Source organism: Triturus cristatus, chromosome 11, assembly GCF_964204655.1.
Source record: "Triturus cristatus chromosome 11, aTriCri1.1, whole genome shotgun sequence".
Lineage (NCBI taxonomy): Eukaryota > Metazoa > Chordata > Amphibia > Caudata > Salamandridae > Triturus > Triturus cristatus.
Genome location: NC_140594.1, coordinates 634,004,273 through 634,024,575, shown reverse-complemented (window position 1 = coordinate 634,024,575; position 20,303 = coordinate 634,004,273). Strand labels below are relative to the sequence as shown.

At 43.4% G+C, this 20,303-nt stretch overlaps 1 protein-coding gene across 2 annotated transcripts in view; it reads right to left on the bottom strand.

Moving 5' to 3' along the window:
* ANKMY1 (ankyrin repeat and MYND domain containing 1) overlaps positions 1–20,303 on the bottom strand; it is a 588,784-nt gene that overhangs the window by 419,432 nt on the left and 149,049 nt on the right. For both annotated transcript variants that reach the window (XM_085634115.1, XM_085634116.1), the window contains exon 6: positions 12,393–12,609. In XM_085634115.1, the coding sequence (XP_085490241.1) occupies positions 12,393–12,609 (217 nt within the window). The remainder of the gene's footprint in view (positions 1–12,392; positions 12,610–20,303) is intronic.

The window sequence follows — 20,303 nt, the reverse complement described above, 5'->3', positions numbered from 1 at the left end:
GACAGGCCTGTACTAAGGAGAGGTTTTCTGTGCTAACTTTCTGAAATAGGCGCTTGGGTGCTACAGATCTCCATTTCAGCCTTCGTCCATCTGCAGAGGGGTCAAGATAACATGCCCCAAGCTCCTTGTTAAACTTTGGCTTAGAGGCTATCACAAAAAAAGTTTCAATAGGATTGTGATCGCTGCAACTAGAGGGTGGAGCACATTGCCGTATAGCAGAGAATCTATAAGGTTGGAGGATATGAATATATAATCGATTGTAGAGTTCTTACCTTGCCCTTTTAAATGGGGCGATATCAGTCCCATTATATGCAATATCCAAGACATTAACTAAATCATGAGCAGCCAGCAAGGAGGCCAGCTAACATATTCTTGCATTAAGGTTGTTTACGGCAACAATGCCATCCATAGTATTAAAATAGGGGTTTCTTATATGGGGGTCATAGCAAGGTACCGGGCAGTCTTACATCAAAATCTTCCCCTAAACATAAGCCTGCGGGTGGATCACTCTCTACAATAGCGTTCTGGAGGGAAGGAAATAAAATTAGTATTAGGCAAGCTTGTGAAGTCATTATTGTAACAATTAGTTAAATATATTGTCTGGCCTCTTTTATAACTCATTGTTAAAAATTAGTATTATCAACCTTTAAGGCCTTTATGCTTCCCCCTGCCTTGATGTTAACCCAGATCCCCAAACCCCCCATCACGCAACCGGATCTTGAAGGAGTTGCTGAGTTGTGGAAGCAAACAAAGCCATTAATATACACTTCATTTACTGCCCAGGTCTCCTGAAACATCAGGGTATCGTACTGAGTGATAAAAGAGAGCCACTTAGAGCATGTAGATTTGTAGTGTATGCGCTGCTCTAGTGTCAGGTGCTTGATACAGCCAACAATTGATTTGAGAGGTAGGGTGGCATGTTACTGCATCATGAAGTAGTCTTCCTTAAAGAGGCACGCATTAAACTCTTTCCTAAACAGGATCAGGGATGCAGTGGTCCTCATGGTTACAGGGATGTTGCTGCAGACCCTGAGTACATAGAAGGAAAAGGTCTATTGTCTTGTTTTTGATTGTTTACACTTCCTCGCCTCAAAACTGATGGATTCTTATCTCTGGGTGTTCTGAGACTCATCATAGATTGTGAGCTTGTCAGCTAGACAAGCGGGGGTGCAGCTCGTGTTTAGTGGTGTAAAAAATTCACGTAATTTGCTTTCGTGTAATTAGGCAAAATTTCTGCAAAATTAGGCATAAATAGGTGGAATGCAAATCTGTCATTTCACGCCATATTATTCTTTTTTGATGTGAGAATACATTTTATACAAAAAAGTGCAAAAAAACAAGAGCACAGTGAACATCAGCTGATCAACTTCTTTTGTTCCTGTGCATTTGTGTTACACTTTTACTACGAATGGCATGTTCGCAGTTCATTTTTAAAGCAAATGGCATGGAAATACATGAAATGATGTAATTTCAGGAATTTTGCATAAGAATATGCCCGAAATTCCCTAAATTGTGCAAATCTGCTATAATTTACATTTCGGCCTAGCCTAGTTGTGACAGCAATGTAAAAGATACAGTTGGTTTTCAAAAGTGCGAAGGCAGGAAGGGGAGCTAGTGAGTTCCATCAGAATGTGAATGATGTGTTCATACTTCTTCAAGCCCTGGATTTGCTGCAGCATGTAAGCTACCACTTCGGGGGGCCAGTGTGGAGTTTGGAAGACCACGGAGTAGGGTGTTTCCACCATCCAGATGCCAGAGTATGAGAGCTTCAACAGCAGTTCTGAAGTTTGTTTCTGTAAGGAACTGTTTCACTTTATACAGCAGATTTAGCTGTTACCAGACCTCCTTGTTTTCCTTAGCACTGTGTTGCTTGAGGGTGAAGCTGGCATTCAGGCAGAATCAAGGTTAATGCTTAAAGGGGAGTAGTTTCTGCCTTGCCTCATGGAGACGGTGGGGGGGTGCTGGCTCTAGTCACACTCTGTAAACGTAAAATTTGAAGCATTATGTTTTAAAAAAAAATAATTACCTTAGCAATGTAAGTATAGCGGAGCCCACCCGCGTTTGCCAATTTCACTTACTACGTCAAACCATGCCGCCCGTTGTTCTGCCTATGGTGAAGCCCTGCATCGAGTCCCGAGGATCCAGTATTGGGCGTCCCTGTGGCTTATAACCCAGAAGGTTGCAATATGCTTCCTGTCACGTGACGTAGTCGCGCAATTACGTGCTTACGAAAAAGTGGGAGGGTCATCTACATAGTGATATGTGGTTGAAAGAACTAAAACTGCTATGGAAAGTGCATGAGTAGTTAAGTTCTCCAAAACATTGGGAAATGTATTAAATGTGAATGTGCAATCAGATAAAGGTATAATGATTGATGCACATCGCGCGTCTTTCTCATATGTTACCCTGAGGATAAGAAATGGCTGGTAAAGTGTATTAGGGACAAGTGGACAGAAATATGAGTCATTGTGTCATGGTCTCATAATTAGTAGTGGGTTTTTCATTCTTAGACACGTGGTTCTCAATCATTTAAACCCACTGAAAGAAAGGCAGTGTTCTGACCCTGGCCAGGACCTGCAGAAAGAGTGGGTTAGGAGTAGATTTATGCAGGGCAGTGAACTTCAGGCAATATTAACTATACCAGAACAAATCTCTGTTCCGACAGCCACAGTGTGTGCATGGGAAACCATTATTCATGCATGCATTCTCTCTTGTCAGCGCTTACTATGCTAGCAACCTTGTTCTGTTCCCTTCACTTCTTTCTCAGTCCTTGCAGTTTAGAGAGCCTAAGAGATGGAATACTTGATCTCCCCAATGCCCTACATACAGCAGTCCATTGTTGTATCTTCGCCTTCAGTAGATGTCAACTTCCTTATTAAATCCACCACTTGCACGCCTTACCCCCACGTGCTCCTCCCTCCAGCTATTACTCCAGCTAGATGCAATTTTATAAAACAAAAAATAGTTAAAAAAAATTCCATATGCAGACTCCAGTGCAGAAAGGTATTGTTTCGGACTTAGCCAATTAAAGTTTTTTTTATTAAACAACTGTCTTTTATAATTTTATTTTGTTACGTGTCTGATGATAACACCATCATCGCTTCATCCCAATTATTTTCAGGGAGACAAATGGAAGTACTCCCAAGGCTTGGCTTACATGGCCTCAACCACCAAAAAAGAGTAACATAATGGGGAGCCGAGGCCAAAGGGTCAAGGGAGCTGCGGCTCGAAAAGGTTTGGGAACCACTGTCATAAGCCTACAGATGTTTCACTGTTCCCTGTTTGGACAAGAGTGCACCTAAACCAGTTCCATTGTGTTCTCAGAATCACCAGGGTACCCAGAGCTCCCTCATCCTCCACTGTCCATAGACTGTGAAGGAAGAACAGCATGATGAGGTCTCAGGGTCTAACCTCCGGGACAAGCCACTTCACTCCATATTCTCCCCATTCTCCATACGTCACCCAGGGTGGTGTCTGTTCGAACAACACACCATACAACATGCTTTCTGCTGAGTCTGCATTAAAGCTGCAGTGTGGTCTGGGGCTCCCAACAAATTCAGAAGAGTGGATGGAGGAAGATGGCTCCCACAATATTCTTGCCTTTTTGTGCCTCTCCTGCCTGGCTAGTAATTAATCATGTTGTCATGCCATTGTGCATGGCAGGGTTCCACCACTATGCCAATTGCATGTCAATCCCAGTCATCAGGGGCAGTTCTCAAACTGTGATTAATCATGTTGTCTTACGATTGTGCATGGCAGGATCTCACCACTGTGCCAACTGCTATGTCAATGCCAGTCATCAGGCACAGTTCTGAGTCTGTGAAGTCCAAGGCATCTAGGGAGGCCATATCCTCTCCACCACCCTCATCACTCTGGCCGCACACTACAGTATTGTCACATCTAAGAGTACAGTCGCCTCTGGACTCCGCACCTCCTTGAGGACAATGTTACATCTTGCATCATCGGTCCCTTGAGGCCTTATTTTGCAAGGCCAGTGCACCCTGGAATTCTGCACCACGGCACGGTCAAATTTTGTTTTGGGGCAGCAATCAGTGCTACCTTCTCTTTGCTCGAAGGCGTTCCACGGTCTCACTGTCAAAAGCAGATGATGAAACATGGTGGGAGTCAATTCACAAGGAAGCTGTTATGCGTAGTAGTAGGAGGAGGAGCTAAGATAGAGCGTGACTCAATTAATCAACTGTCGGCTTGTACCCTCAAGCATGTACTGTATTTCTTAATTTCTCGTTTGAAAGTGGCAGTTACCCATCTTGGAATGGTAATTTGACAATAAAGAGTAACAAAAATTTCTAAGTTGGCCGCTGGTGCATCGACAGCATGCACATTCATTGGCAGCTATCTTGGAATGCTTTTATCATAAAGAAAAACAAAATATTCCAGGAAAAGAGCCTGTGAATGCAAATACATATGCACGCATGATGGCGCAACAGCAACCACCTTTGACTTTTTTGTTACACTTTATCATTAATTTAACTTTTTAAGATGCCTGAAAATCATTTTCATACAGTACATTATTTTATTTATTTATTTATTTTTTTGTCCTCATTGCTACCATGGTTTCAGTGCCATACCAGATTACCCTACAGTCAGCTGTCTCAGTTCAAAAGAACTGGCAGGGATATATGACCAAGGAAGTGAGTAGAAAATATCCCTCAGCAATTGCAGTTTCAATCTTGGAAGGCGAAGAACCAGGCATTTCCCTTCTTGTAAACCACCTTGGTGTAAGTGGCAACCAAGTCAGCCCGGGCTAGGACCAGGTATGGTACAAATGGCTAGAACACCATAATAGGGTAATCATCGGACCCGGGGAAAAAAAAAAAAAAAAAACCCAGGTATTTCAGTGTACCCATGGCAACAAATACCAAAAAGCTCTTTTACTCTGATTACCAGCCCTAGCCAGGTTCATACGTGATGTATATATGACGGAGGCCTGCCATTCGCCGAAGGAAGGAGGGGACACGTCCTTCCATTTCTTGCAGATCTCCCTTCTTGCCAACAAAATCGTATAGAACACTAAATTTTTGGCTGCACCTTGAGCTCCTTCCAAAATCCCGAAGATCACAAGAGGTAAGTCAATGTTTACTTTAACACCCAATGAAGTAGTTAGAAAGTTACTGATAGCTGCCCAGTATGACACTAAACTGGGGCAGTCAAAAAACATATGGGTGTCTGGTGCCGCCAGAAACCCACATCTGGAACAAGCAATTGAGTTACCCTCGGAAAATTTAGATAGTCTAAGAGGAGAATAATATGCCCTATGCAGTGTTAGCAAGTGGTTCCTCCGTAACCAAGAAGGCTTAACTATGCTGCACAAAAGGCCGAATGAGTCTGTCCAAAGATTTTGTAAGTTTGGGCCAGAGATTGAAGGGCTCCAAAGTGAATCAGGCAGATCAAAGACTCCACCCGTTTCCTCCAACAAAAGATTATACCACTGTGAGGTCTCCTTTTTTCCCACGGGGTTGTTCATCAAGTTGTTTATGAGCAGGCTATATCCTCCAAGTGGAAACTTATTTCTTTCTAAGGCTTGAGATTTGTAGGCCTGAGTCCAACTATGTATTTGAAGGTATTTAAGTCTTGATAGATTAGGGCCGATCTAAGCCAGAAGATGTTCCCATGAAAGCAGCTCCCCGTCAAAAAAAAGGTCTCCCCAGACCTCTAAGCCTGCGTCTCTTATTGGAGCCGCTAGAATGTCTTCAAGCCAAACGGGGTTCTCAGGGAGACCCCATAGCGGCGTCCTTTCACAAAAGTAGCTTACTTTTATCGATCTTGTGACTTCGGCCCATAATTTTGCCAAGCCTTGTAGTACCTTCAGTTTGATCTTTTTGAAGTACTTGGGGTTGCCGAATTTAAATAGAAAGGCTGATTGACTAGCTTCTTCCCCTTCTAACATGGCTGAGAACATTAGACCCACCCCGTAGTCTGTAGGTATTTTTAACAACATGCGGGAATGAGTTAACTGGAAGGCCCAAGCATATAATTTCAAGTCCGGGGCTGCCAAGCCCCCTTTGTCCCTTCGCCTTCTAAGCTTTTTCCAAGAAATCCTTGCCTGTTTGTTGTTCCAGATAAAAGATGTTATGTCTGACTGCAATTTAACTAAACAAGAATAATCAAAGTGCAAGGGAATGGTACAAAACAAGAACGAAATTTTAGGAAGGATCGACATCTTGATTAAGTTGACCCTCCCAATTAAAGATAGTGGGATATGAGACCATGAGTGTAGTAACCTACGGCATTCTTTAGCTACCGATGTTAAATTAACTTGAGCTATTTTTTCTATGTCCTTCCCTATCTGTAGACCCAAATATCTCATCGAGGAGCCCGTTTGTAAGTCTATAGCTTGCCCTTCATGATTCCAAACAAGCATCTCGGTTTTAGTATCATTAATTTCGTAACCGGAGACTTGACCAAATGAACGAGCAATCCTTAAAATTATAGGGAGTGCAGAGACAACATCTGAGGTAAGAATAAGCACGTCGTCAGCATATAGGGCTACTTTCCTCACCCACCCTTTATACGAGAATGGCTTAATAGAAGTCTCCTCCCTCAGTTGTTGCGCAAAGGGTTCGATATAAAAATCAAACAAAAGGGGGGAAAGTGGGCAGCCCTGCCGTGTCCCCCTAGTGATGGTAACAGGGTCAGACAGATCTCCATTGACCAAGAGGCGTGCTACAGGATTATGATATAACAAGCCAATTGCCCTACGTATCCCATCCCCCACGCCAAACTTAGCCAAGGCCCCCGACAGGTAAACCCAGTTAACTCTATCGAAGGCCTTGGTCGCATCCAACGTTAGGGCGGCCAAAGGAAGGGTCCGAGCCGATGCTATATCTATGGCACCTATTAAATCATAGGTTAGCTCGAATAATTGTCGCCCCTTAACGAAACCCTTTTGGTCCGGATGGAGAACCAGAGGCGCAATCACAGCCAACCTAGATGCCAAGATTGTGGTAAAGATCTTGTAATCCACATTCAGGATTGAAATTGACCTATAAGAACCACAAGCCGTCTTTGGTTTCCCTGGCTTCAGAATAAGGGTGATTGAGGCATTATCCCAGGAATCTGGCGGAAGCTGACCTTCCAGTAGGATTTGGTTAAAAAGAACGGTGAGGAATGGAACTAATTCTATTTCAAGGGCTCTATAGATTTCTGCCGGCAGACCGTCAGGTCCAGCCGCCTTCCCCTTCTTACTTCTTTTAATGGCAGATCTTACCTCATCCTCAGTGATAGCTTTATATAAAGATTGAGATTGCTCGGCAGATAGTGAAGGTAAATTGATGTCCCTTAACCAACCCTCAACAGACTCTGGCGAGATCTGCTTATCCTCCTCATAGATTACTTGAAAGTAATCTCTGAAGGCTGCCCTGATGTCCTCATCTGAAGAGAAGATGATGTTATCTACCATTATTGCAGCGATGTTATTCCGCACCAGATCAGTTTTGGTTTTCCAGGCCAGTAATTTCCCGGCACCTTCAGTGTATTCAAAATGGGCCAACTTACTGGCTTCCCATCTGTGTTGAAGTCGAAGATTTAATAAAGAACTCAGACTACCCTTCAAAGTCACTAATTGATTATGGAGAGTGGGCAGATCTAAACCGGGATCCATACAGTTGGAGTCTATATCTTGTTGTATTTAAGATATCTGATCTTCAATGGAAGTGACTTCCTCTCTATTCAACTTCCTACGGTATGAAACTTTCCCAATGATAACCCCTCTCAAGAAAGCTTTAAACGAGTCCCAGATTATTCTAGACGTAGCTGAGCCACTGTTGGAAATCAAAAAATTATGGGTTTCTGATTTAAGAAAAGTAATATCCTCTAATGATGAGAGAAGAGACCGGTCAAAAGACCATGTGATGGAACTCTTTTTAATCAAACTGGCAAGTTCCATTACTACCGCTGCATGGTCCGACAGATGTGATGGGAGGTAGCTAATACTCTTTACGGAATCCACCAGCCTCAGACTTATTAAGATGAAATCTATTCTGGACTGGTGGTGATATTTATAGTTCCTGAAAGAGAACCCTTGTTGTTGCCCCGACCTCGCTCTCCAGATATCAACATACCCATATTGCTTCATGGCGCTTTGGAGCAGGGCCCTCGTCTTAGAAAAAACACAGGATCGATTATTGGGTGATTTGTCCAACAAAGGATCCAGTACGATATTAAAATCGCCTGCCAAGATAATGGGTTCAGGGAAGGTAATCAAATGTGAAAATATAGATTCCAGAATGGAGGGATCGTCCTGATTCGGACCATAATATCCTAAGATTGTACTTTGTTTACCAGATATAACAACTGACACTATGGCCCATCTGCCACCTGGGTCAACTGCCTGTGATATCAGCCTAGCTTTAGCTTCTTTTTTAAATACAATTGAGACCCCTCTTGTATTAGATGTTTGGGTAGTCGAAACTGCAAAATCTATCCAGTTGTTTTTCTTAATAAGGGTAAGCATTTCCGTGTGAGTTAGGTGTGTCTCCTGGAGCACCAAGACCTGCGCATCCAAATCCCGCAAATATTGCATGATTCTATTAGCTCTGGGCTTGGTGCGGAGGCCATTAACATTCCAGGAGATATATTTTACACTACCCATACTTAAAGGGAAAAAAAAGTAAAAACAAAGCCAAGATTACCGTTTGTTGCATTGGTTCCTGAATCAATATATGCCTACTTCCATCTTTAATAGAGCTACTTCGAGCAATGAGGACCATTTTATATTTTTGAAACCCCCCAACCCCCCTCCTACCCCCGTGCAACATCTCCCACCCACCCCACCCCCCTTGGAAAACCCATGTGTTATCTAACCGGAAAATGATCCGGTAGAAGCACCCCTTTGACAGGCTCCCGTCAAAAGAAAACCCCCTCCCATCCAGCGATGGAAAATAGGATATGAAAAATATACGACGATGAAGTAAAACCCCCACCCATGAAGCAGTAGGAAAAAAGTAACCAAAATAACTTTGGCCAATTTAGCTGCATAGAGATAGGAAGAGAAAAAAAAAAACATTTTAGTGTTGTATAAATAAAAATCTATGGCATAAAGTAAGGAGCCTAGACCTATATAGACCTATATGTTAAAAATGAACGCGGTCTATAAGGCTTATCAGGAGAGAGACACCAAGGCTATAACGAAGCATATTTAAACTATTTATGCTCCTTGCCTAGAATCAACAAAAGCTCATCGGCTTCCTGAACTGACCTGATGTTATACATCCGATTATTATGCATAACTTTGATGGCTGCCGGAAACATGAGCTGAGCTGTTGCTCCTACTTTCCTAAAGGCGTCCAGTCTCCTCCCAAACTCCCAAACTCCCATTGCTTCTCCAATGTAATTCTAGAGAGGTCAAACCTAACTAAGAAGGTAAACCCACTCCCCACAAGAGATTTTTGCTTTAATGCCAAATTTAGGATCTGCTCCTTCAACACATACGTATGGAAGTTGACCAGAATCTTACGGGGCTTCGATCTCTGGGGATTCCGCCGAAAGGGATCTCTGTGAACTCGTTGTATGTCCATGGCTAACTCCTCTACAGAGTGCTCTAAGCCCAGGGACTCCTTTAACAAAACAGAAATAAAATGCTTTATATCTGAGCCCTCAGATCCTTCCGGAATATTGAGAATCCGTATATTCCCCCGCCTGGCATTATTTTCTAACGACTCCAATCTCTCGTTTAGACTTTGCTCCTCTCTAGTAAGCTTTTTTATATCATCCTTAACTTGCTTCATGTTAGTAGAAAGGGCTGCAGAGGTCTCTTCCAAAGCTCCTGTTCTGACATTCAACCCCTCAATCTTATTGTCCAGAGCTTCACAGTGTTTCCTTATCTCTAACTGATTTGCAGAGGACTCAGAAAACCCCTTCCTAATCTCCATCGTGAGCGCAGAGAACATCCCCAACAAAGAGGCGGCAGAGATGGAGGACTCAGCCTCAAAGTTGGCAGTAATAAGACCAGCAGAAGCATTCTGATGCAGAGCCTTGATGTTGACTTCATCCGGACACTCTCCACCAGCTGCCCCTTCCACCATAGATGTCGCTACCACCTGTACATCGGAATTTGATCTTGCCGACCTTGTCAGGTTTAGAGGGGGACTCAAGGGAGGACACTGTTCGATGATAGACAAACCCCCTGATGCCTGAGCTCCCAACACCACCTCTTGACCTGTGCCAGCTTCTTCTAGGCCTTTCACTTGTGGGGTAAACTGTAGCGGTGTACCCGATCCCTCTTCTGTGGCTTCGTCCCCACCTGGTGTGCGGGAGGATAATGATGACCCATTATCAGATGGAGAGGGGAGAGTGTCTGGGACAATCAAAACCCCTGCCATATTATGATATTTAACTTTGGCAGGGGAAAACATGGCGGCGGCTAACTAGGCTGCTGCGGCGCCCCGAGGCGAGCTCCTGTCGGAGTTGAACCCACCTCGTCATGCGCTGAAGTTTTAACCGAAAATTGATGCTCGGAGTGTAGGGTCTGCGATGGAGATTGTTGGGGTTTTCAACATTTTATTTTGAATTAAGAAACACGCATTTTCGGCTCGGATTTGTTTTCACCAGGCGGCTGTCCCTTTAACGAACGGCGAAGATGCATTACCGTGTTTCTCCATCAGACGCCCCGCGCTACGTCGCCTTCCTGTGTTCTGCCTTCAGCTTTCGCCTGCGTGACTCCTCTCTGGATGGTGCTTGCCGAGTCTTTCCTCCCCATACTGACTCCGTGTGTGTCATTTTTTCGACTGTGGCAAGAGTGCTTCAGTGTTCCTTGAAGAACGCCCCCCAGGAGCTAATTTCCGGCCAAAATCCGTTTTCTTCTTCACTGCAAGAGCCCCCGGGGAAGCCGAGGCTGCGTCTTTGGTCAGCCGTCCTGGAGCTAAGGCGGGGGAGAAAGGTGCGGAGCCTGGTAAAGTCACGTCGAGGTACTGCCAATGGGGCTAGAACCAGAGTGGTAGCTACTAAGGACGCGTCAGGTGGGTTGCAGAAGTCTGTGCTATCGCCTCCTCGGGGAGAAGCCGAGGGAGGAAGGTTGGCGAAAAGATTTTTTCTCTGTGGTGAGAGTTCTAAGAGTGCTAATACGCTGGCTGAACTGCCGCCTGGACCTGAGGTTTCTCGTGGGGAGTTTGTTGTATTTACCGCTGATGGGGAGCAGGTTATTCAAGAGTCAAGTGAGGTAGTTTCACAAGCTCTAGGGGGGGCAGGTACTGTTCAGCATTCTCAGATACTGGTTAGAGGGAAATCTTCTTCCTATCTAAATACAGAAGTCAAGGCTAGAGGGAGCAAATATAAATCTAAATCCAAAGTAAAGGGTCCTAAGGTAGTACTATCTTTAGGATCCAAGATCACTCCATCACTTAGATCTTATTTTAAAGCGGTCCCCCAGATTCTCAATCTTGTGGAATATCATACAGTACATTATTAATAAACTAAAAAAAAGCATTGGAAAGGAAATAGCTCTGCACATGAATATTACAGGCAATGGCAGAATGCTTTTGCCATTGCTTCTCTGAAGTTGGAAGTCTTTCTGTCGGGAAAGGCCTTAGGTGTATGCTTCCTGAATGAACAGGGCAAGTAGGTATTTCTGTTTAAGAGCTATGAGTCTTGTCTCGACAGATATAAAATCTTGCCGAAAAAGCATCGAAATATACTAAATTTATTAACATAATGCTCTGAGAAACAGCAATAAATACACTGAATGACTTAATACACTATTCTTTCTTTTACTGCATTTTTGGCACTATTAAAGTAGGCCTGCATGTAGCCTTAGCTGTAGTATTCCTTTTTGGCTGTGTGAAATAGCAACTGCTTACCAGTAGCACGGCAGCAGTAGGGACAAGAAAATGAACCTCAAACAAATACATCAACCAGTCAGAAACGAAGGTAATAGAATGTACTGATGAACCAGTTTCCCTTTGCTTTGAAGGGAACTTTGAAATGTCCAAAATTGCAATTCTTAACTCAAACTGTGCTAAAAGGATGCAAAAAATCATCCACAAAACTCCCAAATCTAGCCACCCACTTTCCCTTTCATTCCAGTGCAGAAGTTCACTTATCGGACAAGAGGAAACAGACCCATTATAATATGGATGGGCTATAGTTTTAAATACTGTGTGTAAATCACCTGTCCAGAATTCCCACTTAAAGCATGTGAATCTATGAAACATCCAAACTTGGAAAAGGTAAAAAAAAATCATCCAGATGGCAGTGGTTACTGAGTCAGTCAACACATATCTAGCATAAGGAACACAAAAACAATCTGGATTCTAACACGCTAAAATACACCAACAGAGGAACAAAAAGAACAAAGCGTGTCCACCAAGTAACAGATTAACACAAAAATACTATTATTACTTCCATAGTCTTACATTAAGGTAGGCTGTTTCTCTTACCGCTGCAGCGTGGAGAGCAGTGTGGCCTGTATCATCAGCAACATCCACATGTGCAAGATTGTCTCGCAGAATCTCGTACACAATTTGATACTCTCCTTCACCAGATTTTATAATCAATCGCTCTGAATTCAGTTCTTTTGGGCCTTTAGGTCCAAAGTTTTCTCTAATACCATTTACTATGGAATCAACATCCCAACTGTACTGTGGAATATTGTGCCTGTGAGGGAAAACATTTCTATCAGTGGAGATTCCATGTAAGGTAACAATTAGCAGAGAACAATTTCACAACCTGATGAAGAATGATCATTTCAAAGCTAGCTTATATGCACTTTTGTTTAGAAGAGTAGGACACACTGTGGTAGTTACTGCATTCGCTTGCACACCGGTCCCACCTTCAACTTCAACAAATATTTTCCTATTTGATAAGTACTGATAAACAATACGGCTCTCATTTCAAGAGCATTGGTAACTGAAGGAGTACGTACCAGGCCCGCAGATTACGATTCCTGATGGCATCTCCACCCTAGTTATTGGACATCACAAGGCCTCAATACGGGGAAAAGATGTGGGACCTGGAAATAACAAGTCCAGTAGTGCATGTGGTTCCTCAATTTCTGGCTCTTTTCCGAGCATATTTTCCTCCTACTCTCAGCAGGAGGAAAATGTGCCTACAACTCGTTAGGTTTAACTGGGGGCATTATTGCTCCCCCTTAAAAGCTCATAATCGCATAGAATGCAAATCTCCCAAAAGGATATCACTCTGTATGACTGGTAATGTGGTCCTATGCTGTTTAAATTGTTTATTGCAGTACGTGTGCACAAAGGACTGTTACCAGTAATGTTATTGCAGCAGCTTTACTATTTACAGAAAAATAGTGATTCTGAGACTGTTGTGTGGTTTCTTCATGGCTCATTGAAGTTTTCCCTATGTTTGCCTGACTGTGCACATTGTAGGCCTCATTTACCTTTGTACACATTGCTAACTAAAAACACGCTTGCTTTTTATGCCACATTGTACTTTCACACGGAACCTGCAAATGTTTTTGCATACTGTTCTTTTCCTGGGATTTAGTCTGAACACTATAAACAACGTTAACAAAAATGTCCCTTGTTGTTCTTTCTGGACAGGCACTAGCACCTAGACATAACACAAGAATGCGGCTGTTGTTTATGTGCACACATGTCTTATCATATAGATGAGCACATGAGCTAAAAACACACATGGAAGGCGACTTCTGAGACAAGAGCGTTGCGTCTGCTAAGATATAGAACGTCCATTTGTGAATGCTAAGGTACGGGGTCTGCCAACAATCCCAATCATTAGCTTCAGTAGCACGGGAGGGGGTTTAGGTTTCTCTGTCCTATATTATGACAGGGCTTTTTATGGTCTATGGGTTATTAAATATGCTAACAGTATTTTTGGTATGCATTTGTTTTCTAATTGTGGCAGTATACTGCATTTCAGAGCATGGTAGTTCAAATAAATATTCAACACTTCCTTCATGTCTCCTGGTTATTTTATTGTGAACAAGTATGAGTAAGAGAGCGAATGGGTGTGTCCTGCTACCGCAATCCCTGAGAGGGTCAAGAGTGTTGTGTTCTGGGGTGCCAATTCATTTGTCTCTCTGGTAGGGTTAGGAGGGGATGTATGTCGTTACAACGCACACTTTTACAACGCATGCACTTACAACGCATTTTTTACAACGCACAATCCATTACAACGCATGACATTACAACGCAGGACACTACAACGCATTTTTAAAAACTACCTTTACAACGCATTTCCATTACAACGCATACTACCTTTACAACGCATACCATTACAACGCATAATATTAAATTGCATTTAAGGTAAGTATTAGATAGTATAGGGGTAAAAATTACTATTCTAACTCCAGGGGGTGCAACAGTAGGGTAAGTGTTGGATAGTATAGGGTTAAAAATTACTATTCTAACTCCAGGGGGTGCAACAGTAGGGTAAGTGTTGGATAGTATAGGGGTAAAAATTACTATTCTAACTCCAGGGGGTGCAACAGTAGGGTAAGTGTTGGATAGTATAGGGGTAAAAATTACTAGTCTAACTCCAGGGGGTGCAACAGTAGGGTAAATGTTGGATAGTATAGGGGTAAAAATTACTATTCTAACTCCAGGGGGTGCAACAGTAGGGAAAGTGTTGGATAGTATAGGGGTAAAAATTACTATTCTAACTCCAGGGGGTGCAACAGTAGGGTAAGTGTTGGATAGTATAGGGGTAAAAATTACTATTCTAACTCCAGGGGGTGCAACAGTAGGGTAAGTGTTGGATAGTATAGGGGTAAAAATTACTATTCTAACTCCAGGGGGTGCAATAGTAGGGTAAGTGTTGGATAGTATAGGGGTAAAAATTACTATTCTAACTCCAGGGGGTGCAACAGTAGGGTAAGTGTTGGATAGTATAGGGGTAAAAATTTCTATTCTAACTCCAGGGGTGCAACAGTAGGGTAAATGTTGGATAGTATAGGGGTAAAAATTACTATTCTAACTCCAGGGGGTGCAACAGTAGGGTAAGTGTTGGATAGTATAGGGGTAAAAATTACTATATTATGCGTTGTAATGGTATGCGTTGTAATGGTAGTATGCGTTGTAATGGAATGCGTTGTAAAGGTAGTTTTTAAAAATGCGTTGTAGTGTCATGCGTTGTCATGTCATGCGTTGTAATGGATTGTGCGTTGTAAAAAATGTGTTGTAAGTGTAGTGCGTTGTAAAAGTTGCGTTGTAAAGGTTGTTCCCCTTAGGAGGGCAAGTGAGGCACTGTAGCTAGTCGGACTCGGACTCATAGACACTGAGGTGGTATGGTGACTCAGTCCCTACACACTGAGGTTCTATGGATCCAAGCATGTTTCTGAGCAGAATCCCTGCAATAAGACGAAGGCATGTGGACGACCATAGTAATGCTGTTGTAGAATGCAACTATATCCTCAGTGGTCAGTAATTGTAAAAACACCATTCCTGACCGTTGTCCAAGATGACAACGTTTATGTGATTGGAAACAAATGATTATTAAACTTTGGAAAAAATGCAGATCCACCAGATCGGCAATCCCGGTATTCAAAAATGCTGAGAGTACAAAATGTTATAAAAAGAAGGCAAATTAATATGTATGAATCCAATACAAGCATTTATCAGGATATAAGGTTGGTTTGAACTATATGCTTTTTCTATTGATCTCCTATATGTTACTGTTACTTCTGGTTTGTCGTGAAATTTTCTTATGTCTGGTTAATTAGGAAACTGTACATTGTTTTTCGTTTTTTAGATGACTCAATATTTTATTATTTGTTGTATGGTTTGTGATTTTCAGTGAAAATAAAATAAAAACAAAATAAATAACTAATGCTGTCTTTGGGAAGATAGAAACTTTGCAAGGAGTTCTTAAGCAAACAAAAGTCCAAGTGTGGAATTGGACAGTGGATGACACTATGGGCAGACTCGCTATTACTTTAATTGACAAATTATTGCTTGCATCACAGCTAGTCATCCACTGATTTAGGGTTTCATCACTGCATGACATCCTTCTCCTTCCATCTCACTCACTTTCCCACCAAAACCCAGCCTGGCCAGCACACTAATGCCTTACATGTATGTCTACAGTTAAAAGCACTGACAGATGACCGGCTGGTGGCGCCTACTTTGCTGCAGCACCTCAGCCTCACTGTCACTAGTGAAAACAAATGGTCACATAAGCACCTCTCCAAAGACTTGTTTGTAATATGGCTGCTTGTGTAGTGGGCAGCCTATAAACAGAGCTGACTGTGTGCAAGACAGCCAGTGAAGGCACATTAATCTCTTTAAAAGTATAATTGCGGAGAAAAAAAAACTTTTCATATGCTGAAACATGACTTTTTATACAGGTCCCCACTGTGAACTGGTAGTGTTCTTCCTCATCCAGGCCGTGTTTTCGTTCAGACCCCAGCCAAGCAGCAGAGCGGGTGCAGAAGCAGGAGCAGGAGCTGGAGGATGCTGAAAAACGCTCCCGAACTGCTGCTGAACTGCTAGCGGCACCAGCTCCAGCTGATCGCCCCGCTGATTACACCACACAATATCCGACGACAGTACAGCAGATTGACCGACCGATCGCCTGCGGGCCGCGGGGCCGCTGGCCATGGGGCTGTAGTCAAACACCGTGTTCAAATGCTTCTATCCTCGACTGAGTGCCTCCTGCTGTCTCATGTCGCCTCTAACCCGGGAGGTTCCTGGGGGCATCCTTGGGTGTCGCCGACCTCTCTTTGACCCCCTGTGCAGCGGGAGAGAGGTCACAACGAAACTGGTACTGGAGCAGACGTTGCGTGTCTGTGCCCAGCCGGACGATGAGCATTGCATTGCTCGGCAACAGGAGGTAGGCGGGTATGCCAAGTGTGAGCCAAGTATGAGCTAGGGTGAAGCGGCCCTCCCAGAGCGCCCAGCTCACTCTGGCCCCTGCAGATCCATCGCCACCAACCATCTCCAGCACAGCAGCAGTAGCCACGGAGGCACTCACCCCATATCGCGGCGGCAGTCAGGGAGGGGTGATGTAGGGCGCCGCACCAGCAACCAGCAACCAGGGCGCCGTGACATCAACAACATCAGCAATTAACAGCCAACATTCTAGCAGCAGCAGCATCCTGATAGTGGTAAGCTGTGCCAGAGGGAGTGGTGGGCGGTCGGCCAGGAGCTGGAGCAGGCTGTGGGTACTGCTGCCATTAGAAGGCAGCGGCTGAGTGTGTGCCCAGACGGGGTGGCAGAAGCGGCCCAGCTAGGTGGGGGGGCGGCTTGCTGCCTCATCGTTTGTGCCCCGCTCAACAGCGTCTCCCCCATCCCAGTCAGCCAAGAGTTAGTCATACCTCCCCTAGCCAGAACACGATAACCCTCCCCCAAAGCAGGAGGCCCCACATGCATTGATAGTTATACAAGACGAAGCAGTAAGGGACGATACTCACCATCTAATTCACTGTCTAATAGTCAAGCCATTACTGCCTATTACTGTCGCCCAGAAACTACCATACTAGGCAGTGCAATGAGGTCAAGCGGGACAAGGAAGAACCCACCACAACCTACAAAGCGAAATTGTAAGCCTAAACCAAACTCCAAAGGAGCTTCATCCTACCAAGGCGGTTCACTAAAACCATCACAAAATCAAGGAACCGCACTTATATCACCCACTTATTCAATGTTTGGTTCAATGAATCCCACTGGGAAATTTACCTTCCTAAAGGACCCAACTGCAGCAATTTATACAACACCGGAAAAGGTAAATGGCCTCTTAAAACCACGAACGCCATATAAATCAGCCCCTACCCAGATGGAGGACAAAAAAGATAACGCGCCTCTTAAGACGACGGCAATAGTCACGAATGTTGCCCCACACATTACCGGGAACAAAGAAGCCCTTCAAGTGATTGAACGTACTGAACAAGAGGTTAAAAAATAGTACTGTTGGAGCAACAATTTACAAGTCATCCAAGCACAAGTACACACAAAAACAGAAGTAAATTCCAAGGATGAAGCTTTAACACACAGCAATAGAACAGCCGCCACCCCGGGGACTGCAAATACTGACCAAGACGCTATAACACCACTCTGCCAGAGTAGCTTGATGCAACCAGCGCAAGAGCATGTTCATTCGCACATCAATCAGGACTCAATGTACGGGATAGACGCAAGACCCGCCAATATATTGAACGCCACCAGTAATGCAGAAAAACTCAAAAACCAATCTACACAGAGACAACATTCGAAGCAAAACAATAAAAATGAAGACACCTATAACACAGATGAATTCAGTGACTTCTGGATGGAGTCCCAATCAATACTGAACAACAAGGAGATACTGCAGGCTATAAGCACAAAATCCAAACCCCCAAAACAAATTTGTAATATATCAATGCCCCAACCAGGATAACAATTAACAACAGAAGAAACATCAAGTTCCCCAGTACAGGCAAAAGGTAGTACTGCAAATCAAATAAACAATAACATAGAACAAATATATAACAATAAATCTAGAAACCAAGCGACGAAATCAGAGGAAGAAACCAAAGCCTAGTATACAAAGTCAACTCATGTCAATTTAGTACAAGGAAAGGGACTGTCTGACAACAGAGGATTACCAATGGAAAAAAATCGACGCTGCTACCAATGGATAAACAGCAAACAATAATCAATATATCCAGCTCATCCGAACAGTCAGGAAAAGAAACCTCCGTCCTAACTATCAAAGCTCATGACAAAAACAAATTCATCAGCGAACAGTGGACCCACACGGATAACGTAGTAGATAAAAACAGCACTGGCTACTTACCCAGTAACGCCATGGAGTGGAACCATCAGGTATTTTATAACATCACCGAACACCTAATGGAGCTGATTCCCTGACTGAGGTCCCTTTAGGGGAAGGGGCCTCCTCCTTCCAAAAACAATTGGCGAAATTAAGAATAAGCAATCGCCTACAACAAAAAAGAGACCTATCAAAACAAGGAGGGGAGGGAGGAGGTCAAAGGGCAAGAGGGGGTTCAATTAACAAAATGAATCCGGCCACGAAAGTGAAGAAATAGTTGTGGTAAACTCATGCACCATGCCCGATTACAATGTTACCCATGATGTGAATACTGATCTCAAAATTGTCAATCTTTCCAATAAAGTTTTGGATACTGATGAGATTAATATTTTAAGTAAAGGTCTTAATTTCTGTCCCACTCTGGAAGGAGACCCGGTGAATGTACACCGTGACCTGTTTAAATTTATCAGGGTCCTTAAAATGAAGGATTACTTTTCAAACAGGCCGAATGATCCAGGGGGAATACCTAATAAAGATTTTCATGGAACTCATACCACTCGTGAGGTTCGTGATGTACATTGCTTAGCAACTTTGGATAATGAGGAAGATCTGGACATTTCAACAATACTTGGTGATCTTGAGATTCCCCGAAATGCAAATATTAACAGTGGACTCCATCCTAAATCTAAATTTGTACCCATGCACTCTTACCATCCTAATATTGACATTTTTTATGGAAAAGTTACAGAGGAATTATATAATCTAGAAACTCCGAATAGGTTTATTCCTAAAGCTCCCCACAACATCACAGCTTCGGAAAAGATGGCCCTGAGAAGATTGCGTAAAGATCCAAATATTGTAATCAGGGAAGCTGATAAGGGGGGCAATGTGGTTGTTATGAACCACTCTGATTACATACAGGAAATTTCAAGACAACTCAGTGACAAGCGTTATTACTGTGCAATTAAGACCAACCCTGTTCCTACTATCACCATCATGATTAATGCTAAATTAACAGAATGGAGGGAAATCGGCCTCCTGACAGAGGAGAGAATATCTGTGGGTGTACTGCCCGTCTTTTCCATGTATCTATATTTTACCTAAGATACACAAGGGCGGGCGGTTCCCCCCGGGTAGACCTATCATCTCTGGTATTGGATCGCCCACTGAAAAACTGTCCCAATATGTTGATCTGAGACTTCAAAAATATGTCCCTAATTTACCATCTTACATTAGGGACAGTAAAGACATCCTTATGAAGTTCAAGGATTTTGACTGGACTGAAGATCTCATGTTCGTCACTCTCGATGTAGAGGGTCTTTATACATATATAGACAAGAACTTTGGAATTAAGGCGGTCCAATCCTTTCTTGACAGAGAGGATGCTACCTTGTTTGATTATAATGAGATGATTGTGGCCATGATTGACATCATCTTGTCAAACAATGTTTTTCTTTTTGACAATTGCTGGTTTCAACAGATAAATGGTACTGCAATGGGCTCCAAGTTTGCTCCCTCTTATGCATGCCTCTTTATGGGGTGGTTTGAGAGGGAGCATGCTTGGGGTAGAGGTGCCTCCCCCTGGACTAATTACATCGTGTACTGGGGGAGGTACATCG